At 39.4% G+C, this 27840-nt stretch overlaps 2 protein-coding genes and 1 pseudogene across 13 annotated transcripts in view; 1 reads left to right on the forward strand and 2 right to left on the reverse strand.

Annotated features, from left to right (window-relative positions):
* The window catches only part of Anapc10 (anaphase promoting complex subunit 10), a 52428-nt gene extending 50079 nt beyond the window's left edge, over positions 1 to 2349 (reverse strand). For 3 of the 9 annotated variants that reach the window (XM_087594829.1, XM_087594824.1, XM_087594826.1), the window contains exons 1-3: positions 1913 to 2257; positions 993 to 1111; positions 767 to 893 (exon numbers count right to left, since the gene is read on the reverse strand). In XM_087594829.1, the coding sequence (XP_087450955.1) occupies positions 767 to 881 (115 nt within the window). In that variant the 5' untranslated portion in view covers positions 882 to 893; positions 993 to 1111; positions 1913 to 2257. Of the gene's footprint in view, positions 1 to 766; positions 894 to 992; positions 1112 to 1912 lie in introns of all 9 variants that reach the window. The other 6 variants (XR_015643409.1, XM_087594827.1, XM_087594825.1 and 3 more) reach the window with 3 other exon arrangements.
* Positions 2350 to 2365: 16 nt separating this feature from the next.
* On the forward strand, positions 2366 to 27281 carry Abce1 (ATP binding cassette subfamily E member 1). 4 transcript variants are annotated; one of them, XM_087594832.1, is made up of 19 exons: positions 2366 to 2500; positions 5601 to 5730; positions 6810 to 6895; positions 8839 to 8929; positions 10639 to 11456; positions 12601 to 12718; positions 13190 to 13327; positions 13457 to 13526; positions 13734 to 13830; positions 14771 to 14860; positions 17466 to 17587; positions 20403 to 20624; positions 21425 to 21484; positions 21582 to 21640; positions 22977 to 23087; positions 23184 to 23326; positions 23430 to 23552; positions 24964 to 25075; positions 25723 to 27278. In XM_087594832.1, exons 10-19 carry the CDS (start codon positions 14775 to 14777, stop codon positions 25768 to 25770), a joined length of 1086 nt encoding a protein of 361 aa, XP_087450958.1. In that variant the 5' UTR covers positions 2366 to 2500; positions 5601 to 5730; positions 6810 to 6895; positions 8839 to 8929; positions 10639 to 11456; positions 12601 to 12718; positions 13190 to 13327; positions 13457 to 13526; positions 13734 to 13830; positions 14771 to 14774; the 3' UTR covers positions 25771 to 27278.
* LOC147999416 (small nuclear ribonucleoprotein G pseudogene) lies at positions 7221 to 7527 on the reverse strand (annotated as a pseudogene).
* Positions 27282 to 27840: the final 559 nt, after the last annotated feature.

The following is a 27840-nucleotide window of genomic DNA, read 5'->3' on the forward strand; positions in this document are numbered from 1 at the left end:
AACTGGGGCAGTGGGGTGGGGGTGGGGAGAGCAGCGTAGCCTTTGCTAAAGTTGCTGTCAGGGCTGGGTGACCTAATAAAGCTACACTGGTACTTGGCCCCTGCCTTTGTTGCGACTGTGACACCGTTGTTATCTATCGAGCAGACTCTACAAGTGCAGCATGTCACACAGTCTGAACTGTCACAGCCTTACTTTTCAGGTTCCCCTACATTGTACTCAAGGGTTTCTCATGTTTGAAATCTCAAAATTTGCCAGCTTAATATTTTAGTTGGTTCTTTGAAAATAATTTTGTGCTAATCTTTTTTAAATTATTACAAAAAAAGAAAAATGCCTATCAAATTATAGGTTAGGTAAATTGGGAAAAAGATACACACATAACCTACCATGACACATCCTAGCAAAAGACATGGACTCCAAGAATTAAGAAAAAACTCTTAGACGCTTCCAGGAAAGACAGCAAGCATGAAATGTGAATTAAATAACAACTGCATAATGCCAGAGATGGGATAGGAAAAGGAGAGGATCTTATTGAAGTATCTACACAAAAAGAGCATTAAAGGTAGTCTAGTGCATAAAACTCTAATTAGGCCATCCTTTAATCCTCGCACTCGGGAGGCAGAGGCTCTGAATTTAAGGCCAAGCTAGTCTTCAGACCAAGTTCCAGGATAGTGAGGACTACACATGTCTCAGAAAAAAAAAAAAAAAGAAAGAAAAGAAAATGGATTGTAAGTAGTGATTATCATAGCCAGGGGTTTGTTGTGCTTACCTGGTTTGCAGGAAGAGAGTGACCAGACAGCCTGAGACCCAATTTCCCTCACTGTTGCTGTCCTCTCCAACTGCTTAGGGTCAGCACCAGGAGGTGTCTTGTTTGGCGTGGTCATTTTCAAATTATTCTATGGAGGGATAAGCAATATATATGCATTCTACTTTGTCATGACACTCTTTCTGTAAAAATGTAAAAACATTTCAGTGCTCAGCATTGTGGCACATACCTAGCACTCAGGGAAACAAAGGCAGCAGCAGAAGCACAAGAATCTGAGTTCCAGGGCAGCCTGACCTACATACACAGTGAGCTCCAAGACTACATACAGACACCTGTTTGGTTTCAGGCCTGGGACAAGAGATTGGGGTGCAAATTTTACATACAAAGGCAGACCTGGCTTCCAGGTTCTCCCAGCAAACCTCAGTCTAGCATACCCTGCCCCCAACCCTGAACTTTCCAGCCCAAGGGCTGGGCTGCCCTTCCCCCAGAGGCTCCTCCCTATATAATCTAGACGTGTTTTGATCTCTCTCCCTCTTCTCTTCTCTCTCTGCATGTTCTCTCTCTCTCTCTCTCTCTCTCTCTCTCTCTCTCTCTCTCTCTCTCTCTCTCTCTCTGTCTCCTACCTCTCTTTCCCTGTGGAGACTTCCCTGGCCTTGGCCTTGGAGCCAGTGAACTAGCCCACCTAAGAGCAGCTTTCCAATAAACCTGCGTTTTATATAATCTAATCTGGCTTAAATTGGTTTATTTCACCGACGGCAGAGAAATAATCTATCAATATCCTGTCTCAAAAAATAAAAAGATGTAAAGTAAGTTTTCAATGGCAAAATAATCACTCTTATTCCCTCCATATTTTTATCGTTTGTTAAACCTAGGAAATCTATGAAAAGCATTAAAAAAAAATTTCTTGGAGAATCAAGAACATGTTACATTTTCTCGTTGACTTTTAAGGATACTCTACATTATTGTAAATTCTATTTACAATAAATTCTATAAAGTCCTATTGCAAGAGCAATATAACTATAGACCATCTCCTTGACACCTCCCTTTGGATTCCAAGCAATCCCTGTAACCGCCACACAAACAATACTAATTTATAATTTAGGTAGTCACAGAAACATCATAAATTACGTTAAAGCCTGAATGTCCTACCACTGGGGATGCGAGTTGGAGGGCCCATCTCGACACTGGAACAAACTTCAAAGAACAGCCAAGTGGATAAAACAAAACGCTAGGACAGAACTAGGTTCCTGGCCTTAAAGCTGAGAACTAGACTTGGGATCCTGCCTGATACCGCCCGTTTTACCAGATTAGCAAGGTCCACAAAGCCTGAGGAGACAGCAAGCCTAACGCCGCCGAGACTAGGGAGGAGGACTCATCTGCGCCCGCTAACACACGGTTCTCTAAATCAAGGAAGAGCCGCGATCTTACACACCTGGCTCGCCACAATTCCGGTTCTCAGGGTCCCAGCCACTTCCACTGCTGCTCAGTGGTTCTAGGTTCCCTCAGTTAATTGGCGTCGCAGCACGATGACGTCACAGCGCCACACCCTCTCTCTCCAGGGCGCCGACGCGGAGCTCTGTCGCGCACGCGCACTACGCTCTCATGCCTTGCGCGAGGCGGCGGCTGTGCACCGCCATCTTGGCCGGTGGCGGTAAGAACACGCTGTGTGCTAAGACCTGACGGCTAGCCCTGCTTTGGCTACTGCACGGCCCATTGGAAGGGGACCGTTGTCTCCAGGTACGGGAGTTCGTGGGAGGGGTTTGATGTTCGGCGGCCGGCTGCCACCTTGGGAAGACTATTAGGGACGCTCTCTGAGCGTCCGTAGTTAGGCCTCAATAGCGGGGACCGTGGCGCGTGGCAACCGGCTCCAGCTGCACATCTGGGACTGCCGGAGCATTCCTCGCGCGTCCGTTCAACCATCCTGGCCTCGAGGCATCTATACTCCAAACTCGGCCAGCTGCCACGAGAATGGTCCCAGATGCCATAGTCTCTGCTCTCCACCCGTCACTGCCCCTTTCCCCCCGCTCCCACCCTTAAGCTAACCCTTCTATAGAGGAAAACACCTTTAGAATTTACCGCACTCCCAGATACCCCAAGCTTCCCCCTTACAGTCAAATGGCTACGTTGGCATTCGGTTGTGAGAAGTCATGGTTTTTTAATGATTGTGGAGTGAGTCATGGATGGCATCTTGCCGCCATAAAGTCCACTACTCCTAGCCCAGTCCCAGACTTTATAGAAAAGACGGGCAAACGTGTTTCCTTCTTTCTCATAGCGACGTGTTTTCAGTTGGGACTGGGGTTAGCCCAAGTGAATTTCCGAGTTGAGTGCCTGTCCTTAGGACTTTGGAGAGGCACTTTGTAGCACCCTGTCCTCTTCCCATTAGTGACTTAATCAGTTTTCTCGTTTATTACATCTTAGGCTTCTTGACATCAGTGATGGTGTCTTTATTCAAAATGTCTTTAGATATCTTTCTAGGCTTAATACATTGGAGGTATTTAGTATTTGTTGCAAATAAATGATGGTCAAACTGAATTTCTACACCCCAAGAGCTACATGAGTATCTTCTCTGTTTTGATGGTAAAAAGGGTAGCTGTCAAACAGCTTTTATTGGTTTATCCTTCTCCCAGGGACTACCAACTAGGGAGTTGGGAATTCGGATAGTAGCATTTGTGTTGTAGCCAGTGGTCCCATATGTCACCCTGTGTCTGTCAGTTGATAATGTATTCCCTGTAATCAAAAGCTTAAATAGTTTTGAACCAAAATGTGTTTAAGTCTTTATCTTTTCATAACATAGTTTACCTCACCTCTATAAACGAAGCAACAAAGACAAAAATATGTTTCAAAAGAACATATAGCAATTGCTGGAAGGAGATCCATTAAAAATCAAAGCTATGTGCCCTTCCCAACTTACTATGCTTTATAAGGCTAATTTACGGTAAGCATAGGTCATGCTATTTCCTGTGATCTTAGACTGGCAGTGTTTCCATCTGTACCATCTATTCACTCACCTAGAAGACAGACAGCAGAGTCACTGGTTTAATAGTCGGCCTTCACATCTGAAATGTTTTCAGATCTGTTTGTATCCCTAAAAGTTTTCTCTGTAATATTCCTCTTCAAGCTTCTTCCTGCTGGAAAGAAGGGAACTAACTCCTTTTCAATAATTTCAAATAATAAATAATATGGAAGTTGTACAAATTATGTTTACCTATGTAACCATTCGTCATCCAAAGAATCTATATTTTCTTAAATGTAAAATAATTTATTATGTAAATCAACTTTATTAGCCACTTCTAGTATGTTCAGTTCCCCATAAATATTGTTTATTATATAGACTCTTACTATTTTTTAATAATTGGAGAACATAGTTTTAGCGTCACAAAATAGAGGCCAATGTAAGCAATTTCATAGTTTAGATGTATTTATCTCTGAAAATACCTCCAAGTACCAAGTACTCTGTAGAAAAGCGTTGTTTGTTGTTTTGGAATGCATGTTGTCCAGTTCGTTGGCTTGTTTGCTAAAATAGTCAATTTCCTAGAAAATTACATGGTTTGGTTTGGGGTTTTAAGTAAGCTTTTTAGGTAAAGTAAAATTTCTAAGTTAAATTTAGGAGGTCTGGATCAGTTTTTAAAGAAATTACTTTATCAGCACAGCAGTCAAGGTTTTGTTTTTGTTTGTTTGTTTTTGTTTTTCATTAGTATAGCTTAGCTCACCTCTACCAAAACAAAGCAGAGCATTTCCTGATTTGAAAGGAAGAGGTCTGGAGGTCTGTAAATGATGAAAACATTCAGGTCTGAGAGGAAAGTCTAGTTTTAGGGAGGAAGAGGGAATAGTGTAGGACCCTGTTGAAGAACAAGATCGCTTCTGTCCCTCAAGTCTAGTCATATAAGGCCATGTAAGTTGTGGATCTCAGAAAAAGTCAGCATCATTAATGTCTTTGGTTTCTTTAGGTTTGGAGATAAACCGGACTGGGAAGGCACTGTTAGAACTCAGTCCCTTTAGTCACACTAGAGGGTCAATGTCAGTGCACCAACCCCAATATTATAAAAGAGTCTACACTTGGTCTGACCATAACCCTCTATAGATGGTATAGTCAGGACTCTGAAAAGTCTTTAAGACATAGTAAGTATATATACGATGTTGCTACTGTATAAAAATCTGGGCTGTAGCAGGATCCTCACAAGTCTAATAAGTATTTCCCCTTTCCATCAGTAGTAGTCATTAGAGTCAGTTGAACAAGAAAATGAATTCATGATTTGTTGGGAGAACAAAAGAAGAAAAATCTTTAGAGACAGAGTATGGGTGTGTTTATATATAGTCTTAAGAGATTTATACTCATACAATGGTATCAGTATTAATGAGACCTTGTATAATTTTTTTAATCTGGCATGTGTTAGTTTTCCATTGTTGCTGTTTGAATTTTCCTGATTATTTTTTTCCCAAAAGAGCTTTGGTTTATGTGGCTTATTTTTACCCAAGAGATTTAATTGCATATATAAATTTCAGAAGAATTAGATTTCTTTGATATTAATTACTTTTATTATAAACCTAAGATAATGTAATTTATTTGGTTAAGTCTTTTATACCTAGTGTTCTTGAGCATTTTCTTCTGTGTATATATTAAATATCTTTCTAGGAATTTTTTTGTGGTATTTTAAGTGGCACCTATTTTGTTTTCCAAACTGAATAGATTATTTTTCTGTTCCTAATATATATTTTTAATTTTCCAAATGAACATAGGAACTCCATATGATTATTTGGGTCCTTCTTTTATGCCCATAAATTATTTCTCTTTATATTATATAGAATCTGCTATAACTGTTCATTTTTTCTTTACTAGAAGAGCTGGATATTCTGTGTTACAATTATGGCAGACAAGTTAACAAGAATCGCTATTGTCAACCACGACAAATGCAAACCTAAAAAATGTCGACAGGAGTGCAAAAAAAGTTGCCCCGTAGTCCGGATGGGTAAGTGGCTCTGTTACCCTTTCTAAGAGTAGAGAGCAGATGGGTTTGAAGCTTCCTAGGGGCATAGCAGAAACTACATTAATCACTGTTGGTTTCTTTGAGCTACAAAAGTGAGAAATTTAGAATCCTAAACTTTTATTGGTTTTAAATGGTCCTTTTGAAAGAAATTAGAGGGGTTGGGGATTTAGCTCAGTGGTAGAGCGCTCAAGGCCCTGGGTTCGGTCCCCAACTCCGAAAAAAAAAAGAAAAAAAAGAAAAGAAAGAAATTAGAGAGTGTCATTGTTAAGATATTTGAACAATATCAAGCCAAAGCTTACGTGATCCTTGCTGTTCTACAAGCCTGAGTCACGGGAAGGAAGGATTACCACGACCCTTACATTCGATGTTGCCTCCATCTTGAAACCAAAAAGTGAAAATAATTGTTAAGTTTTATGACAGTCATTTTGTAGGGTATTGCTAGATTTTCAGGATGGTGTGAATCTAACAATTCAGAGGTGACGAGTTGTTGATGGTCTTCCATATTGTCACTTGACTGCTACCTTGTAGTTGTGACTTCTAGACTCAGAAAAGAACCTGTAGGTGTTATCTGTTAGTATCTCCCATGATTTTCAGAAGTTCAGTTGTTGATGTCTCAAATTCTGTGCTTAAATCTGGCTGTTTACTAGAAAACCTCACAGCTTTTTATGGTTTCATTTACCTCACTGAACTATTTTATTCCTGTCTGTGGTGTGCCTTTCAGTGCTGAGACAGGCCTTCTTAATGAGTCAGTCAGTGAACCCCGAACTCCCATTGCACCTAAACACCAAAACCAAATTGAGGTTAGTCAACTTACATATAATGTTGTTTTGAGGTTTACAGTATTATTATTGGTCTTAAACAAAATATATTGGCCATTTGTGTACTACCTGATAAGAGTACATAATTAGTAAACCTAGGTATTTAATTCAGAAGCTGTCCAACCAAACTCTGGTTTAAATCATTATCGTCGAAACTGCTGTGTGAGACTTTGGAAGAGGCATTTTCTGAATGGCAATTTTAAAAGTGTCCTAATAGTAAAGGAAATTATTTTTCTTTACCAGGAAAATTATGCATAGAGGTTACACCCCAGAGCAAAATAGCATGGATTTCTGAAACTCTTTGTATTGGTTGTGGTATTTGTATTAAGGTAAGTGATATTTGTTTGTTGAGTCAAAAATAAAATGTGAAAATTTTAAGTACTTTAAATTTTTTTAAAAAGACAGAAGAATAGGGCAGATAAATTAAAAATGAGATTAAGAAAGCAATATTCTTGGGACAATATTATTGTTCTTTTACATTAATAGACTACTCTGGACAACCTAGATAGAATTCAGAGATTTGCTTGACTCTACCTCCCGAATGCACTACCACCCCTAGCTACTTTTTTTTTATTTTGATATCACAAAAGTTTATTTAGCAAAAAGTTTCATATGAAAATGTACGTGACCTAATTCTACATCACAGTCAAGCACGCCTTTGTGGAGGGACGTGGACACACTGCTGAACACTGGTCAGACTCTTTCCAAGGCTTCTAACACGACGATGCTGTCTCCTCGGATGAGCACCATCCCAATGTTGTTCTGTTGCCCCCTGGTTCCATCTCCACACACTCATCAGTCACAAGGTTCATAAAGGGATCACAGCCCGCAGTCTTCCTCATACACGCCTGCCGCCATTTAACGTCAATGACATTTTCCTGTCCATAAACTTCTTCAGTTCGGGAGGGTGGGCTTTGCTCATGGCAACTCTTCAGTGAGCTCAGCACAACGGTGAAGGAGTCCCCTAGCTACTTTTTTACTTTTGTTTATTTTGTAATCTTAAGAGAGTGTGCATGTGTATGTTCCCATTTGTGTATGCCTGTGCCAGAGTGTACATGAAGAGATTGGAGGACAATATTCAGGTGTCAGTTCTTGTACAATGTAGGTTTCATACCCAGATTAGCAGACTTGATGGCAAGCACCTTTACCTACTGTGAGATTTTGGTGGCCCCAAACCAAACTTACTTTATTTACTTATTTGTTTGGGAGTTCCAGTGAACTTTAATGGTGGTTTGCAAGACAGTAGGATCCTCTAAGCCCCTCTCTTTTGAGAGCATCTAACAAAAACTGTGAAGGAAAATAGGTGTGTTGGGTTTTAGTTAGGGTAGGAACTCCACAGTAACTTGTCTCTTGTTCCTGCTGAGGTGGGTAGTCTGGGATATTCTTTGGAGATCACGTGGACTGTGAGGGCCATCAAATTCAAAGTCGTACCTGAAGACGAGCTTGGCAGAGGGACTGTTGACCAGTGTCAGTCCCAGGAGACAACCTGGTCCTCATTATAACCTAGAGTAGATGTTCTTTAGACCTCCCAATGTCTGCTTCACTTCCTTCTTGATATCATCATGTTTGTCAGTTTTCTCCAGGTGGTAGGTCAGATCTACTGTAGACACATCAGGAGTAGGACTATGGAAGGCCGTGTCAGTGACCTTACTTTTCAGCTCTGTGAGGATCTTGCCCACAGACTTGGTGAAACCAGTGCATGGAAAGATGATGTTCTAGGCAGTTCCATGTCTATCATCACAGTTTCGTCTCTGGTCTGGGTGGCAGTGATGGTATGGATCACAGTCCTGAGTTCTTCAGTGATTCCAGAGTTGTCATGGATGACCTTGGCCATGAGAACTAAGCAGTTGGTGATGAGGGAGGGTTTACTGATGATCTTGAGTGAGTTATTCATCCTTGTTATGGTTAATGCCCTTCACAAACAGAGGGCATCCAGAGATGATGACCTTTCCAGCTCCACCCTTTAGTGGGCTGCGGCCTTCTCCATGATAATCAAGATACCATTGGACCCTCGGTCCCAGATCACACTCCCGGGAGATGGAAGTGGCCTTCCTATCGACAAAAGTTTCCCATTGCCAGCCTTGACTGCTGTGAAAAGTGCCATGGTTATAATCACGCTGGAACATTGGACAGCATCTAGTTGAGTTCAATGATGAGATCACTGATAGCACAGAGCCCATGTTGCATGTCGCCAGAGTTGAAAGCAAACATGCAGTCCAGGCACCCAATATGGACAAGTCTGTTCATTCCAACCTTCACCATCATGTTTCAGGGACAAGGCTGGCACTGCATAAGGAGGTGCATCTGTCTCTGGACCTGGGAGGAGCAGAGAGCCCCAAAGCACACCTTTAAGAAGTTAATGGGTCAGTGAGATGTCCTGGAAGAAAAAGGCACTCGTTGAACAAGTCTGATTACCTGAGGTCGGACTGAGGAACCCACTTAACTGTAGAGAGAACCAACTCCACAAATTTGTCCTCTGGCATCCACATACTGCACTATGGCATGCGCACACAGGAGAGCATACAGACACAGGCACACACTGTCCACAAAACGCACATAATGTATGTGTGTACACATATATAATAATAAATTTTAAAAGTCATCATCTGTAGCTAGGTAAAGATATTTCTAACTAAATTATTTCTCGTATTGAGCTTTTCATTATACAAAAATGTATCACATCTTTTCCAGGAATTTTTAGAGATAAAGTATAACTGGCATTATAGTTTTTTAAGTCTGTTTTCATTTTGAGACAGATCTCTGTAGCTCCAGCAGGAATATGCTATGTAGACTAGACTGGCCTTGAACTCAGAGATTTATCTGTCTTTGCCTCCCAGGTGGGGATTAAAAGTGTGCACCCTCAGAGAGCTGATTCGGAGAATTCATTGAATCTTCATTTCAAACTGAGAACATAAAAAAGGAAAAACAATACAATAAAGCAGTTAAACAGGAGGACCATACCTGTCTCCAGTTTTAAATTTACCACTCTCAAGTAGAAATACAACTAAAATACCTTGAATTTAATCTAAAAATGTTTACCATACCTCATATATATATTGTATTTATCCCAATAGTATAACTTTAGACATCTCTTAAATGACTTTTTAATCTCGTAAATTTCCAACATTAGCTTATAAGAGAGATATAGCAACTAATAAGTTCTTAGATGTTTTTGTTTATAGGGAATGTAAAAAGAAACATCACCAGAGTTTGAAAACTTCCCTAGAAATTGATCATATAAGCCGTGGGTGTTTTTGAAACCTTATTCAAGTGTCCAGAAAAGTTACATGGATCCTGGAAATAGTTTTTCCTATTTTGAAAAGCATAAGCAGGAAATATTATTCCTGGCAAATCTGACTAATCCTTCATCATATGTGGCTGCCTGTTTGATGCTGTAAGAAAATAATATTCCAAATACTATTCTAGATGTGCATCTGAATGCCTAAAACACTAATGAAACTCGGGGGAGGAGGGTAATACATCCTGAACAGAGTAATCCACATTTCCACGTCACATGAGAGTTTGAAATCCCCTATAGCCTGCATTGAGAAGAGGAGAGTGGAAAATATAGCTATGAAAATTTAGTATTCTGGGGGCAGAAGTTATTAGAGAACAAAGCTCCTTAAATTTGTTGTGTTGGCAGTTTGAGATGAAGATTCCCTGAATTCTCTGAATCAGTTCCTTCAGCACACTGAAGACTTGTACTAAAGAGAGCAGAAATCTGACCTGACCCTTCTGGCTACGTCTCTACCATTGTCTGTCTATTCTTTAGAGACACTTTTCTAGCCACATTACTGTTGCCTTTTTTTTCTTTAATGTGCATGTTTACATGGGTAGGTGTGTGTTTAGAGACCAGAAGTCACACAAGCCAGGTGTCTTTCTTGATGGCATCCCTCATTCATTTACTCGTTTATTTTTGTTTGTTGAGACAGGGTTTCTCTGTATAGCCTTGGCTGTCCTAGAACTCAATCTGTAGACCAGGCTGGCCTTGAACTTGTAGAAATCTGTCTCTGCCTCCCAAGTGCTGGGACTAAAGGTGCTCAGCTCTTTTTTCTTTTCTCTTCTTTTGTAGGTTCACTAAACCTGAACCTCACTAGTCTTGCTAGATTGACTGCCCAGCAAGCCCCATGGATCCTCCTGTTCCTACCTCCTGCTCTGGGATTTTAGGAACTCATTGCCATACCTGACGTTTTCCATGAGTGCTGGGGATCTGTCAGAACTCAGTGTCGGACACACCTGAGCCGTCTCCCCGGCCTTCGTGCTCCCACTGTTCTTAGTGACTTCCTTATACTTACTGGGCTATTCCATTCTGTGGACATTTATCTGATACTCAAATACTGCACTGAATAAGTTCTGTTGATGCTTTCTTTTTCGAGTTCTATTGATGTTTTCTTTTTTGATATTAATTTACTTAGCCTTGAAACATTCTTAATATAGAAGGATGAATTATAACAAAAATAATAAGCTTTGATCAATATCTATGTTCTCTATTGGCAGGATAGGTATAATCCTCTTCCCCAAATGATATAATCAACACACCTTAAAAGGAAAGAAGTAAACAATAACAGGAGTAATTTAAGGCGGGAAACGTCTGTCATAGACAGATTATGGAAACTTGAGCAGTCTAGGTGGTATCAGTAATGAGGAATGTTAAATTTGTCTATACGGCTATAATCATCAAGGAATTTGATTTTTATTTTTAAATAAATTATTTATCATATTTGAAAGATTTCAATAATATTAATTCATTTGTTTTATGAATTAATATGTGATTCTTTATTTTAAATAACAGAAATGTCCCTTTGGCGCCTTATCAATTGTCAATTTGCCAAGCAACTTGGAAAAAGAAACAACACATCGCTATTGTGCCAATGCCTTCAAGCTTCACAGGTACGTTCTTCTTTACTTCAGTCATGGTAAAATTCCCTTAATAGTTTTCAGAAAGTGGAAAAGAATTATAATGCCCATCTACCAAAAAATAACAGAATATTATAAAATGCAGGGTTAATTTATATGTCAGCATTTGCCAGGCATGATAGCGGGTGTCTTTAATCCTGGTGCTCAAGAGGCAGATGCTCTAAGTTTAAGGCCAGCCTAGGCTACATAGTGAGATCCGGTCGCAAACAAGCAAAAAAATGTCAGTCATTCATTCTAGGTAATATTAAAATTAATTTCCGAGGGACTTTAAAGCAACTACAAATGACCAGTTGCATTATGTTGTGAAGATACAGGAAACTAGATGTCTGGAAGGTAAAAACTCTTAAATTATTCTAAAATGTGATCACAGTTGACAATGGTTCCTAGTACCCTTACCCCAAATAATCTTTAAAGAAGTTGCTTTGTTTTGAATTATCTACTAACTTTATGTCCCTCAGGAAGTGCTACACTGACTTGACTCTTACATTAAATCACTAGGTCTTTAATGCTTTTTGGCTTTTCAGGATGGTATCTCTATATTGCCTGGCTGTCCTGGAACTTGTATATTCAGACCAGGATGGCCTTGAACTCAGAGATCTGCCTGTCTCTGCCTTCCGGTACTGGGATTATTGGTGTGCACACCCCGGCCTCAGTGCTCACTTTGGTCTCCTGAATATTAATATATTGAATCTGAAAGTCTAGGTTTTATTAATAAAAAGGTATTTTCACCCTGCCTGCTCTTAAGGAGCCGACAGCATCTGGAGATTGGGGGGGAAATAACAATGTGGGATTCTACCTGTTGTGAGATTTTTACCCAAACATTTAAAGTGTGTTAAATGTGTTAAAGCTGAGCCTTAACTATAAAGAAAAATGTTATTTTGATAAAGAACTGGATAAACAAAGTTTGGAGTTTTATTCATTATGGATACATTTCTAACATTTAGTTTCTCTTGGCTGCTTTCTCTCCACTAATAGCCACTAATGCTTGGCATATATTTTTTAGCTTATTAATAGCATACAAGTGCTGTAAAATGCATCATTCGATCATTGTGGACCTTTTCTACCTAATACAAAGTTAAGTTGTTGTGGTTTGGTTTGTTTTCCTGTACTCTAATAGGTTGCCTATCCCTCGTCCAGGTGAAGTTTTGGGATTAGTTGGAACTAATGGTATTGGAAAGTCAACTGCTCTAAAAATTTTAGCCGGAAAGCAAAAGCCAAACCTTGGAAAGTATGATGTATGTATTAAATATTAAGGAAATTAATATGCCTCAGTCGTTTTTATGAAATTTTTATGAGTGATGGGTTTTTTCAACGTTCTTATTTTAAATTAGTTTGTGGAGTTCAGTTCAAAGGTTTTATATGTCCCAAATTTGGTTTGGTTTAGTTTTGTTTTGTTTTTTTTAAGGTTACTATGTAGCTTCAGAGGACCTTGAACTCAGCCTCCCAATATTGGATTACACGCCATGTGCTGATGTCACTGTTTGTGTGTGACAAGTCTCATCTTACATCCTTTCAAAATTAAGATGTTAGTGTTGCTTAACTGAAAATTCATGGTTCTCCTAAACTTTTGAATTAGTATACCTTGATTTGACACTAAGTCTGCTTTCAATCTTAAATTAGAAGTCCTCTATTTAGATATATGTTTAATTTTAAGATCTATCCACTTTGTATTTTTACCTTAAACTCATAAACTGTTATATTTCTAGGATCCGCCTGATTGGCAAGAGATTTTGACTTATTTCCGTGGATCTGAATTACAAAATTACTTCACCAAGATTCTAGAAGATGACCTAAAAGCCATTATCAAACCTCAATATGTAGATCAAATTCCCAAGGCAGCAAAGGTCAGTTTGTTTATAGATAGAAGTTATAGGTTGTATATTACTGGTAGGAGGATACAAGTTCTATCAAAATACTTATTTTACTTTGTGGAGTTTCAGAAGGAAGATAGTGATAACTTTCTGTTATGACAGGGGACAGTGGGCTCTATTCTGGACCGAAAAGATGAAACAAAGACACAGGCAGTCGTCTGTCAGCAGCTAGGTGAGTACTTGAGCACATGCTTCTAATAAACTGCGTTTGGTCGTAATCCTCATGCTGTGTTATGGGTCTGGTGACTATTTTACTGTTGAACTGTAATGTGATTCAGACCTAGAGTCATGCCGTGCGTGCAGTGTGTGCATTCGGCCCTGAAGAGGCGAAGTGGAATGAATGATGGTGTTGAACAGTGCTTCTGGTTGTTCCTTGTAGATCTGACTCACCTGAAGGAACGGAACGTGGAAGATCTCTCCGGAGGGGAGCTGCAGAGATTCGCTTGTGCCGTGGTTTGCATACAGAAGGCTGACATGTAGGCCACTTTACACTTCTGTGTGTCTCAGTCTCGGAGTTCCTATCTGTAAGACTGCTAGTTCAGCAGCAATCTTGAAAGGAGTAATTAGTTAGACATTTAAGGGTTTCATTTTGGAGGTGAGGTGTTAAATCAGTTGTATTTCTACGACCCCCTTTCCCTATAATCAGTCCTTTGCTTTTATGAGTAGTAATTTATTGCTTACATAAAACTTAATCTCTCCAGTCAAGGTTGGTAAGCTGTCTAGATATCTCAAGTAAAGCATGGTCTTTAGACTAGTCAATCAGAAAAAATTGCTTTGTGGAGGAGAAATGAAATAAAAAAGGGCTGGTCTCCTTCCTGTTTCCTAATATTTCCTCCTGTCAGATATCCCCATATTTTTCTGTGTTACTGCTCTGATGTATATTCAAGCCCTATCTTTGCCACCAAATATTCTCTGATATTCTGTGCATGAGAAACCATCTGCTTTAAAGCCTTTGAACTTGAGCCTATAAAGACAGTGGCTCTTTGGGCCAGCAAGATGGCTCAGCTTAGCCTGCCACTAAGACCTACCACCTGAGTTGAATTCCCCAGACCCACAAGGTAGAAAGAGATATCCACTTGCAGGTAGTGGTACCCCTCAACATACACAGTAAATATGATTTAAGAACAGAAAGAAAATGGCTCTTCAAAGTAATTCAGACTCTTATAATATGTTTCATGAGAAGGTACCAATTAATAAGTCAGTCCAGTATTCGAGAGCTCTCCTCACATTTGTAGGTATACATTTCTGCTTTTTGGAATTATCTTTTTCCTTCTTCTGAACAGAACAAGTAGCCTTCCTTCATTGGTATATGAAAATTTTCAATTTGTCAAATCAGAAACCATTATTATTGTGCTACTTAAAAAAGATAAGGTGTAGTTATGTCATTCAAACTTGCTTTTTTTTTTTTTCTCTTAGTTTTATGTTTGATGAACCTTCTAGTTACCTTGATGTCAAGCAACGTTTAAAGGCTGCCATTACTATTCGATCTCTAATAAATCCAGATAGGTAAGTATCAATCCAGTACATTTCTATTTTCTTCTGTTGAGGAAATTTTATAAATGTTTAAATATTAAATATTTTCTTGGGCTGGAGAGATGGCTCAGGGTTAAGAGCACTGACTGCTCTTCCAGAGGTCCTGAGTTCAAATCCCAGCAACCACATGGTGGCTCACAGCCATCTGTAATGAGATCTGATGCCCTCTTTCAGTATATCTGAAGATAGCGACAATGTATTCATATCTAATAAATAAATCTTGAAAAATATTTTCTTGATTTTCTTCTTGATCGTTTATAATAACCACCAGAATCTATCTTCCTTAGAACAAAGGTTCTAAGAGTACAAGAGTCATAATTGTTGCCTCCAGTTCTTTGGAGAGCACTGTTTGAACATGAGTGCAAAAGACCTCATCCACTTCCTGAGGAGAACACTGATAGACAGAGTTGTCTCCTGTAAAAATGATCAAGGCTCTTCCCCACTATCTCTTCTATTATTAGGTTTAGTGTATCTGGTTTTATGTTGAGGTCTTTTGATCCACTTGGACATGAGTTTTTTACAGGATAAGCGATATGGATCTATTTGCTTTCTTCTCCATGCTGACATTCAGTTAGACCAGCACCATTTGTTGAAGATGCTTTTTTCATTGTGTATTTCTGGCTTCTTTATCAAAAATCAGGTGACTATAGGTGTGTGGATTTACCTCTGGGTCTTAGATTCGATTCCATTGATGAACCTGTTTTTTTGTTTGTTTTTTTGTTTGTTTTTTTTTTCCTTTTTTTTTTTGGAGCTGGAGACCGAACCTAGGGCCTTGCGCTTGCTAGGCAAGCGCTCTACCACTGAGCTAAATCCCCAACCCGATGAACCTGTTTTGATGCCAATACGATGTGGGTTTTGTTACTATAGCTCTGTGATACAGCTTGAGATCAGGATGGTGATTCCTCCAGAAGTTCTTTTTTTGTACAGAATTGTTTTAGCTGTCCTGGGTTTTGTTTTTCCATATGAAGTTGAATATTTTCCTATTGGTAGAGTCTTAATTGTAAGAGACCCATTATAACACATACTTGAGCATTTTAAGAAAGTATTTGGGGGGAAAGTATAAAACTGTAACCCTAGTGTTTTAAGAACTTGACATGATAAAGAACATTTAAGACCTTCAAGTGGTAAAGAAAAAATACATATGTGTAGTAAACTTAAGAGATAAAGAACGAGATGACTAAGTAGTTCTTAATCTAAGCCCCTTTTAGTAATCAATCATATCTACTTTCATCTATGATTTTTAAATATCAAATAATATTGTAACTTCAATAAAAGAAGAGCTAAAAGAAAAGTAATTCATAGCTAATTCACATTTCGGTATTTAGATATTCAGACAAATCACTGGACAGCAAGACACCACACTTACACTAAGTGAAATTAAAAGATAAAAGGAAAGAAAGATATAACAGGAATGAACTGATCTTATGAAAACTAATGATTAAAATAGATTAGTATGAGAGAGGGTAACAAGTGATAGCATGTTCAGTTAACCAAAGAGAGACAATAAGTAAACACTTGTGGACGTACCAGTCTGTGTGTCGGTGAGTTATAGTGGTCCGCGTGTGGTGGGAGTTGATGGAAAGAAGCTGCAGAGAGCTTAGCCGCTCTGAGACCGTCAAAGCATGCATGCACACTCTTTGATCCTATAAAAATATGAAGATCACATTCTCCAGAAAACAGTAAGAAATCTAAAATAATAAACTGCAGCTTTCACTGTATATATTATTTATATTTTTATGGCACAGATTTCTTAACTTGGGTACACAGATGCTGTGTTCCTAAAACAACAGAACTTTTAACTCCTAAGTTAGTTCCATTTGAATATAAGAAAGGCAAGCGATTCTTTAAGAAGGGACTTTCAAGAGTAGGAAAGAACACATTTGCATATTGGAAAAGCTTTTCCTACAGTGAATAGGATTTGAAAAAGACTAACTGAGTGGGATTTTAAAGTGTGAAAGTATTGGTAAGTGACCGTTGAGGAAGGAAGGAATGGCCCTTACACTTAAGAGATAAATGCTTTATTGAGAAAGTAAACACCAAGTTGTAATTTTTTTCTTCGTATAAATAAAGTAACAGTAAGATATATGAAAATTTTAAAGCTCTTGAAAGTCTGAGAAATTTTTTTTTGGAGCTGAGGACCGAACCCAGGGCCTTGCGCTTGCTAGGCGAGCGCTCTACCGCTGAGCTAAGTCCCCAACCCCTTGAGAAATGTTTTGTGAGAGATTATTCTGTTTATACAAGTATGAGCTCTGGCAGGGTGCTTCCAGTTAGTTTTGAAGATACATGTGAAATACATGGAGGTGGGGGTAGAGTCTGCCTAAAAGCTCCCTCCGCGCTGTGTTTGCTAATTTCTGTTCTGGCAATAGATTGTTAAATCGTCTTAGTCCATCTGTCCTGAGGAAGGAACATCAATAATAAATCTTGTATAAGAAAATATTTTATGACTTTATTATGTTCTTTGTACTTTTTAATTCTGTTTTCTAAGATTTACAATTATAGTAGAAAAATAAATTTATATAAGAGTCTTAGCTAATGATGCTATGGTAATTTAGAAATAAAACTCTGGTTTGCTTTTCAGATACATCATTGTGGTGGAGCATGATCTAAGTGTACTAGACTATCTGTCTGACTTCATCTGCTGTCTGTATGGTGTGCCAAGTGCTTATGGTGTTGTCACTATGCCTTTTAGTGTGAGAGAAGGTAACTTGAGAACCTCTTCATAATGCTGTTTTTGTCCTCTCATGCCTAGAAATGTACTTTTGACATCAGTACTGCGTCTAGTATCTATATGAAACTGGCATTTTGTAATTTAATCATTGAGGAAAATGTAATGTATTGTAAGGCTATACACGGTTACAGAGAAGGATTCTTTTTTTTCTGAGAACTTTCTGGTGGGAGAATAGAAAGCACTTGCCCTGTTGTTCTGTCATCATCAATCTGTATGTTTTGACTTCACAGTATTTGTCACCTTCAAATTTACCTTTAACCGGACAGCACCTTTGGTAAACCCTGAACACTCCTTCAGTGACCATTTTACTTTTATATTTCAAACCTATCTGTAATCCCTGTCTTGTGTTTGTGACACTTAGATTCCCTAAAAATCTAATAAGATAGTTCAGTGTTTCTAAACAAAATGAGTAATTTTGAGAAATAAATTAACATTGTATCACAATCTAGTTATAACAATATTTGAGTTTAGAATGTGGAGGAGGAGTTTTTATAACTTACGTGCTAATATTTAAGATGAATAGCTATGTATTTTAAGGAAACTTGGTGAGATGGTCCCAGTTTTCTTGTCAGTAGTCTTTTGTTTTTCTGCACAGGGCTTCTCTGTAGCCTTGGCTGTTCTGGAACTACTCAGGCCTTGAACTCACTGAGATTCACCTGCTTCTGCCTCCCGTGTGCTGGGATTAAAAGCAAGTGTCACCCATGCCCCGCTTCTTGCCATAGTCTTAGGAGACTCTTTAAATGTGGGCTGAGACTTGGATGGCTCAGTGGGTAAGGACACTAGCTGCCAACCCCGACAATCTGAGTTCTAGCCCAGGGCTCCACCTTACCTCCACACATAGGCTTTTGGCACACACATACCTGCACACCTGCACACACTCACAGATAATGAGCAAAATTAATGTTAGGAGAGAACACTGAGGGTCTGCCAGATGACTCTGTGCTTGCCGTGGAAGCATTTGAGCCCACAGGGAAAGTAGGGGAAGAAATGGCATAGCCAACCACACAGAGCCGCCCTCACCTCTGTCTGCACACACAAACACAAGAGTAATACCTGATGGTAGAGCTAACTGTGGTTTTAGGCTTTTGCTCTGGCGGGTGTTTCTCGTTTGCTTTGCCTTTGGTTTTTGTTTTGTTTTTAAAGACTGGAACTCCCAGGGCAATAGCAGCACACACATTTAATCTCAGGACTCATCAAACAGAGGCAGGTGGATCTCTGGGTTTGAGGCCAGCCTGGTCTACAAAGTGAGTTCCAGGACAGTCAGGGCTACACAGAGACACCCCGGAGAGAGAGACAGAGAGAGAATACTCTAGAGTGGCCTCAAACTCAGCGATCCTCTGGTGTACCTGAGATTTCTGTGTGCTGGCGTTACAGTAGTGGGCCACATTCAGAAGCAGTAGTTAATGTTGTCTCTTCAGCTCACAAGTACTGCTGGGCACCTGCTTTGTGCCTTACAGTAGTGGACAGTCAGGATGCTGTATGGATAGACTCAGTCATTCGTGACCGTCCCTCTTAGAAATGCTGGGTCTGCACATGAGGTTTAAATGGTGATGTGAGAGGCTACTTCATTCTTCTTGCCTCCCCTTCAGCCATTATTACGCAGTGTTTCTGTCTGTCTGTGTACACATATTTCTTTATGTATATAGATTTATATATGCATGCAAGTTCTCTAAACTGTATCGGTGGCTATCATTAAGACTTATTTTCAACTTGACAGGTTAGGTAGCACAGAACTTATTGTCTTTTAACCAAAGTTTCTTGCTTCTTTAATTGGTAAATGAAACACTTAGACTAAGTTTCCTTTTGGTTTTAATTTTTAAGTCTACGTTTTCACTTTTTAAAAAGAATAAAAATGAAACTTTTAGAAAAATTGGTTTGTCACTCCCCAGGTTTCCAGTGCACTGTACGCTTGAATATAAATGTCCCTGACATTGCTCTTGGTCCAGAGGAGTCAAGACCTGCCAGCTACTATTTCCCCCTGTTATATAGATGACATACTGAAACCAGGCCTGTCCTTATATTTACACACATAGTGATCTCCTTTTTGTTCTCTACTTGCCACTGTGAATGGTCTGTTTTAAGAGGGTTTCTGTGTACAATGTCAGTTTATTTTCAGCCATTACAAAACAATCTAGCGAATGGTTTATAATCTTTGCATAGGGAAACAAAAAAAATAGTGAGGTTAGCTCATTTCATTTCTTATGAGATTATAAAATAATATGAGAAAAAATATAGTAATAACTTCCTACTATATGGCTATCTCAAAGCAGTACTCACTAGTTAACATTACTTATCTTAAAAATAATTTTCATAGTATTTTGTGTCAGTTGTATACCTGAAAATATGCCATTCTTATGTTTGACTTTTTTTTAATTTTCATTTGTTTGTTTATGTTGTGTGAGTACATATGTATATGTGTGGGGGCACAAGCATACAACAGTGTATATGTGTAGACCAGAGAACAGTTCTCAGGAGCTAGTTATCTTCTTCTGTACTGTGAGGTTCCAGAATTGACCTCAGGTAATCAGGCTTAGAGATAAGCTCTTTTATACACTGAGCCAGCTTTTTACCCCAAAATGACAATTTTAATATAAGGATGTCCTGTTTCACACACATATATAAACTTAAAATGAATCTAACACCTGGTGAACGGAGTTAATTTTGGTTTTGATGGTAGAAAAATGCATTTTTCTGAGGCAGAAGCTCACACTGATCAGTCTTAATCATTATTTTAGATTTATTTATATTTTCTTTCGATCTTTACTAATCCAGTTTTTTTCCCGACAGGCATAAATATATTTTTGGATGGCTATGTTCCAACAGAGAACTTGAGGTTCAGGGATGCATCACTTGTCTTTAAGGTAGCTGAGACAGCAAATGAAGAAGAAGTTAAAAAGATGTGCATGTATAAATACCCCGGGATGAAGAAGAAGATGGGCGAGTTCGAGCTAGCAATTGTAGCTGGAGAATTCACTGACTCAGAAATCATGGTGATGCTGGGGGAAAACGGTAAGCCCTGAGGTTGGGAGGGTGAAATTGGGTCTGTAATTATCTGTGCTCATGGAGAACTGACTCAAGGCTAGCTCCTGAGTTTGAATCCTTCCACTTACTGTTTTGACTTCACAGTTTGTGGTATTTACTAATTTAGTCTCACTATTGTTGAAACGGGTTAATACTTCTTCGTTATTTTCACTAAAAATATGCAGCTTCTGCTCAGCTGATGTTTCTGTTAACTTGTGAGCAATCACTCATTCTGCAGAAGGACTGAAAGCAATTAGGCAGGCAGTAACTAAGTTATGCCAGCTTTAATGATTGCCTTGGGTTCCTGTGTTTGAAACTTTTCTTATTAGAAGTTCAGAGCACTCTGTCTACCTTCATAAATAGTTTTATGGGCAATGGTGGTGCGTGCCTTTCATCCCAGCACTCTGGAGGCAGAGGCAGGCAGATCTCTCAGTTCCGGGACAGCTTGGGCCAGAGATTACAACATATCTGGCTTCAGTAAATCTTTTTGATTGGGTTACAATTTTTGTATGAGCTGTGAATAGGCATTTCTGTCATAAAATAGCCTATGGCACCCTTAACAAACTAGGATAACCAAGACAAATGCATTTATTATCAGAAAACTTAAGTTGTGTGGACTGTTTATTAAATGCACTGGTATTCCTCCCAAGTTTAGGCTAGTATTGGACGGTGAGAGAGAATTGTTTCTCTCAACTGTCACAGACCATCTTCAAGACAAATTTCTCTGATTATAACAAGTAAGAATATTTGGAATGTAAAGGCTAATTTTGTTTTTGTTGTATTATCAGGTACAGGTAAAACCACATTTATCAGAATGCTTGCTGGAAGGCTTAAGCCAGACGAAGGAGGTACTGTCAGAAACATTCCCTTTTACTCTCTCCCACAGAGTATGCTTTAAAGGGCTGGGCAGTTTTTGTGTCATATATAATTGTGGTTTTTTCGCAGGAGAAGTACCAGTTCTAAATGTCAGTTATAAGCCACAGAAAATCAGTCCCAAATCAACAGTGAGTCATTTTAATTTGACTATTAAAGTGTGTATTTGTATGTATGTATGTGCACACACCTTTAGTCTTTTGCTCTAGTCAGGGGCTAGTTCATTAGCTCAGTAGTAGAGTGTATGTTTAGCATGAGTTAATTACTGGGTTTAATCTACCTGAAAGTCTCAATCCACCTACCCATGCTGCCCAAATGCTGGAGCTAACAGGCATGTGACACCACATCTAGCTATGGAAGTGACAGAAATCTCATGTGAGCCTTTGAGCAAAAGCAAGCATTCTTCTACAGAAGAAATACAGACGGCTCAGAAATATCCACATGGAAAGATACTTGACATTGTAGCTGTGAAGGAAATGCAGATCATGCCTGGTGAATGCCAACTTAGAACCACTAGGATAAGTAAAGTCCAGAAGACAGGACAGATACTGGTGATAGTATGAAGAGATCGGATGCTGCCTGTTGCTATTGGGAATGTACAGCCCCTTGGAAAGCCAGTCAGATGATTTCTGCAGCACGGAGCTGTAAACAACATTCTCCTCAGTAGCATAGACCTAAGCAATGTGCACACTTGAGCACCAGAATCAGTACAAAAACCCTCGTGTCGTCAGCTGATGAGTGATAAGTAACTTAATATATTCTTAAAATATAAGGTTATTCAGCATTAGGGAAATTAAATGCTGGTAAATAGTTTCAAGTATAAACTTGACAAGGTCATACTGAGGCAGTCAGTAGTCCTTTGAATTCTGAAAGTGTGACAGTGAGCTTCTCACTCACAGTATTTTCAGCATCACAACCCTGACCCAGTTTCTAACAGTTCATCTTCATTTACATGATAGTTCATGTTCTCACACTTGGAAGGCCGTTGTAGGATTCAGTTACATTGCATTGTGGGTTACAAGCTCCAGATTACCCAATGCTTTAAGCCCTCCTTGACATTTAGAATTAGTGCTGATCTGCATTCTTTCTCCCCTGAAACTTTCATTTACTTTCTGCTTTTCAATCTCAAAATTATAATTGCCTTTTTACTTATGTCCATAATTGGGACAGTTATGCACATAAGTAAATCTTGGAGAAAGCCTTACGTGAGCGAGGTGGTGAATAGGCATGAAACTAGAATTGGCCATGCATGGTGATACATGTCAGCCCTTAATACTGGCACTCAGAGGCAGAGGCTATATAGTGAGGCCCTGTCTAAGAAAAAGAAAAAAAAAATAGAATTGATACAAACTGGTTGCAAATTGAATTCACTTTTGTCTGAAGTTTAGTACTAATTAATATTCATAAACAGAAAAGTTCTTACTTGGTGATTTATCCTTTGATATCTTTTTTTTCCTTTAAAACCAGGGAAGTGTTCGCCAGTTACTACATGAAAAGATCAGAGATGCTTACACTCATCCACAGTTTGTGACTGACGTAATGAAGCCCCTACAAATTGAAAACATCATTGACCAAGAGGTGACGACCATAACATTACCGTTCGCCTTCTGCGTCTGTGCACATCACTGTCTCGGACTTGGGTGGCTTTACCTGCTTTCTGGCTTCTCCCATTAGGTGCAGACGTTGTCTGGTGGTGAACTGCAGCGTGTAGCTTTAGCCCTTTGTCTGGGCAAGCCTGCTGACGTCTATTTAATTGACGAGCCATCTGCATATTTGGATTCTGAGCAAAGACTAATGGCAGCTCGGGTCGTCAAACGGTAAATGTCATTCTTGTAGAATACCATTTTAATTTGTGTGGTGACATACAAACCTGTTTGTGACTTAAAAGCTATGAAAGGTTTGCAAATTGTTGTGTTCTAGTTTCATTCTCCATGCAAAGAAGACAGCTTTTGTTGTAGAGCATGACTTCATCATGGCCACCTACCTAGCAGATCGCGTCATCGTTTTTGATGGTGTTCCTTCTAAGAACACAGTTGCAAACAGGTAAAAATGCTTTGTAAAATCTTCAGAAGTCAAATCTAAGTTCTGACAACTGGGAAATTATCACATTCTAAATTTTCAGTGAGGTCATAAACACTGAAGTCCTATTGCTTTCTTCTTGGAAGCAGGTGGCTGCTAGGTCAGTTTCCGACACCGCCCCAAGTTACTGGCAAACGGTACTGGGAAGGGCCTAGCAGGCCTTTTCAGGCTCGTACACAGTACTTGACCCAGGTAGATAATCTTTCAGCTCTCTTACCTTTTCTTTCAGTGCAGTTTTATCCAGTTGTTTATAATTTCTTAGAAACTTAATTTTTGTACATAGTGAAATCCAAAGAACTACATGACTTGCCCACCTGCAGTGTAGACAGCAGACACACAGCACTGACCTGCAGGCATTTGTGTATGGTGTTTCCTCTTCTCTTACCGTTCTGTCTGGGTCTGCCGTACTGTAGAGAAAGTAAACATTCAGGTCTGTCTGTGAGACATTCTACAGTCATTTATAAGTTCAGTCTTATAAAATCACCAATACACAAACACATTTTGGGCCCATATATTATTATATTTCGTTCTCACACAAACTTTGAGATGTAGGGTTTAAAGTTGCTATTAGAATAATTCTTTCAAAAAATAGAGGTACCAGCCAGGCGTGGTGTTGAACACCTTTGATCCCAGCATGAGAGGCGGAGCCAGGCAGATTTCTGTAGGATCAAGGACAGCCTGGCCTAGTGTGTTCCAGGATAGCCAGATCTGTATAGTAAGACCCTTTCTCAGAAACACAAAAGGAAAGAGCTACACATCCCGAAACGTCTTTGATTTCGTGTTAAACCCTATCAGCAATTATTGAAAGCATGTACGTTTCAGGAAATTTCTCAGATATGTAAAATTTGTTCCTTCACTAATGATCTTTTGTGTTTGTAGAAGGCTTTAAATTGTCTCTTTTTTTTTGTTGTTGTTGTTGTTATTTAGCCAATTTAAAATTTAATTTTGGAGGGCTGTGGAAAGATGTCTCAAGTGTTTACCACTGGCTGCTCTTTGAAAGAACACAGGCTCATTTCCCAGCACCTACACGATGGCTCACAGCTCTCTGTCCTCTAAGTCTAAGATGGTAGCACGAAAAGGTTTTAATGAAGACTTACTTTACAGCAGCAACTCAGGGTAGAGTGCTTTTCTAACATGGTGCAGGCCCCTGCTTTCTGTCTGCAGTTCTACAAGGAAAGCATTGACCGTTCTGTCTTCACGCTTCCTTCAGCATCAGAGATACAGAGCTTATTAAGTCTGTTTTGTGCAGAAATGTGACCAAAGAATGTTCTGTGATATTAGCATTGCTGCTTGGCTGAGGGCAAGAGGCGATGGTGAGTGGTGAGTCTTGATCCTTAAACAAAATTTAATGAAAATTGTTCATTTTTCCCCTTAGTCCTCAGACTCTTTTGGCTGGCATGAACAAATTTTTGTCTCAGCTCGAAATTACGTTCAGAAGAGACCCCAACAATTACAGACCGAGGATAAATAAGCTCAATTCAATCAAGGTATGTGGAAAATATGCAGATCTTTTCTGTATCATGGTCTGTACCAGACCACGCTGAGTCTCAGAATTTGTGTTTTTCTTCCCTTACATTTTGTAGTCTTGCTACAAGGGAACAACTGGTCATGTATCTGGTGTTCAGATTTATGCTGTGCCACTTAAAACTGCCTTGAAATCTGGTACATGTGGTGTGGCACACTCCATTAGTCAAAGCACTAGGGAGGCAGAGACAGGCAGATCTCTGTGAGTTCAAGGACAGCCAGGGCTACCCAGAATAAAAGATTCTCCTTTGTTTATCTAGCCTCTTGGGACTACTATGTCACTGTAGATGGTCAAAGCAGAACACTGTGAGAGCTGATGTGGTGGCTAAGCAAACTATCGCTGGCCATCCTATAGACAGAGCTGAGAACATCTATGTTAATTATGTCTTACATGATAAGCAGCTTCCAAGGTGACAATATGCTGCCTTCTGTACCAGGAACTTAAAGATGGGATTCATCCATGTTTCCCCAAATCCCATGTTTCCCCAAGAATATGGCAGTCTGACAAACCATGCATTAAAGCATCTTACAGAGAGCATTCTGTGTGGCCACAGATGCTCTGGTCTTCCTAGGCGACAAGTGCTCACTGTGTCACTTCTTTTTTTTTTAGGATGTAGAACAAAAGAAGAGTGGAAACTACTTTTTCTTGGATGATTAGATTGAATCTGAACTTATCAATAAGCCATTTACTTACTGGGATTTTTATCATATAAAACTTTAATCAGGTTTTATGGCCCCACATACTCTGGAGCTTGAAGTATGATTTTCTTAATGTGACATCGAAAGCCAGTTGTCTTGTGAAGTCTTGTTTAAGAGCTATTCTGTTCTTAACATTAAACCTTTGTGCATACCACACTAACATGGAGACATTTCAAATATCACTTACCTCCAGATTATCACGATCTGTGGGGAGATTTTCAGTTGTGTATTATATTCATGTACCAGATCCTTCCTGGTGTTGCCCATCTTTGAAATCTTGCATACAATCTGCACTTGCCTGTTTGCTAAGTGTACCAGTCTAATGGACTGCCCTCGTCTACAAGCCAGTCACAAACTTACTGCTGCAGTCCGTCCGAAGCACCAGGGCTGCATCTGCTACTTGGTTCAGTCTGTGCACTGTGTTTTCTATCAGTGTGTGCTTCTGAGGAACGGTGTCTGCTACAAACACCGTTGTTGAAAGATGTTTATGACCAACTTATGCATTGTTTTTAATGGGTTTTTGGTGCTTTTGAACATTTGTCAAAAATTATTTCAGTACCCTAATTTAACTGGTTTTTTTTTAGTTCTTACATTCTACAAGCTCTATAACAACATTCACAGTAATGTTACTTTTATAAATATATATATAATCACTGATCAAGATTAGGGAGAAAACATTTCTGAAGAATATTTGCTTCCTGTAAAACCATAGGCTTGGGCTGAGGAGATGGTTCAATCAGTAAAGTACAAGCCACTCATTCTTGAGAACCGCATGTGAGACTTAGTGGGACTCGCTAATACCAGCCAATCTGGGAGTGAGGTCAAGCAGATCCATACAGCTCACTGGCCGGCCAGCCTAACAGTGCTCTGGCCCCAACACAGTGTACACACACACACACACACACACACACACACACACACCCTACAGATACAGTCTTTATAGTTGGTGCCTACGTATCTGGATTTTAGGGGTTTAGTTTTGTTTTATTTTGAGACAGTGTGTCCTACAGCCCAAATTGGCCTCAAATTAGTTATTGAATTTCTCAGCCCATGCCTAGGCTTAGGTTACGCAGTACTGAGGATCAAGCCCAAGGCTTGGTGTGTCCTAGGCAAGCACTCTAACAACTGAGCTACATCCCAGCCCTACATGTTTCTAGACTACAGCAGCCAAGGACACCCTTAACCCCTGCGGGGAGCCTGGGCAAAGGCAGTAAGGCGTCCATTGCTGCACTGCGCACGCACATGTAGGTTTATGCCCAACTGGAATTATAAGGGCCGTGGACTACAACCAACAATGCAAGCAGAACTTTAAATAACAGATCTTGATTAATTTGGAAACAATGATAGTTTGTTCTGAGTGCAACTCATTAGGCCTTCTAAAAATGAATTTATATATAATCCATAAATATCTGTTGTAAAAGAACGCAAATCTGCAGAAGTATATGGAATAAAAACTCTCCTTCATCAGTTTGTGCTTCCCAGTGTGTGATCATTCTTTCTTCTGCTATAGGGTTATACTGAAGTAGTTTGTGTTAAGGGTAGAATTTGCTTAAATTCGCAAATATTACAGATAAAAAGTTCATCCATTTTCATGCTAATGCTGAATGAAATTTGAAAATATAAAAGATACTAAATTTTTTTCTTTGTAGCATTGGCTGTCCTGCAACTGGCTCTGTAGACCAGGCTGATCTTGACCTTAGAGATCCACCTGCCGACCGACAGTGCAGACTAAATCCCTGCCACACTGCTGTCTGGCTGTCCGAGAGGCAAGTTGCAGCATAGTTACATGATTAGCTTTCTGTGGAGCACTAAGACATTAAAATAATTAAAGGGAACCAACTAACCAAGATGAATTTTAGGACAGTTTGGTCAGAGAACATGTTTTTATTTTTACTTTGTGTGCACTGGTGTTTTGCCTGCTTGTGTTGTCTGGGAGGATGCCAGATCCCTTGGAATTGGAATTACACAGTTGTGAGCAGCCATGTGGATGGTGGGAACTGAACCCAAGGACTCTGGAAGAGCAGTCAGT

The sequence above is a fragment of the Rattus norvegicus genome, chromosome 19 (assembly GCF_021556685.1).
Source record: "Rattus norvegicus strain SHRSP/BbbUtx chromosome 19, alternate assembly SHRSP_T2T, whole genome shotgun sequence".
NCBI lineage: Eukaryota > Metazoa > Chordata > Mammalia > Rodentia > Muridae > Rattus > Rattus norvegicus.

What these genes read in the sequence shown, in the direction of transcription:
- Abce1 (XM_087594831.1), top strand. Translation starts at nt 5,628, where the DNA reads ATGGCAGACAAGTTAACAAGAATCGCTATTGTCAACCACGACAAATGC. An exon ending in CAAACCTTGGAAAGTATGAT is followed by an intron (nt 12,719 to 13,189) that starts GTATGTATTAAA and finishes TTATATTTCTAG; the next exon opens with GATCCGCCTGATTGGCAAGA. An exon ending in AAATTCCCAAGGCAGCAAAG is followed by an intron (nt 13,328 to 13,456) that starts GTCAGTTTGTTT and finishes CTGTTATGACAG; the next exon opens with GGGACAGTGGGCTCTATTCT.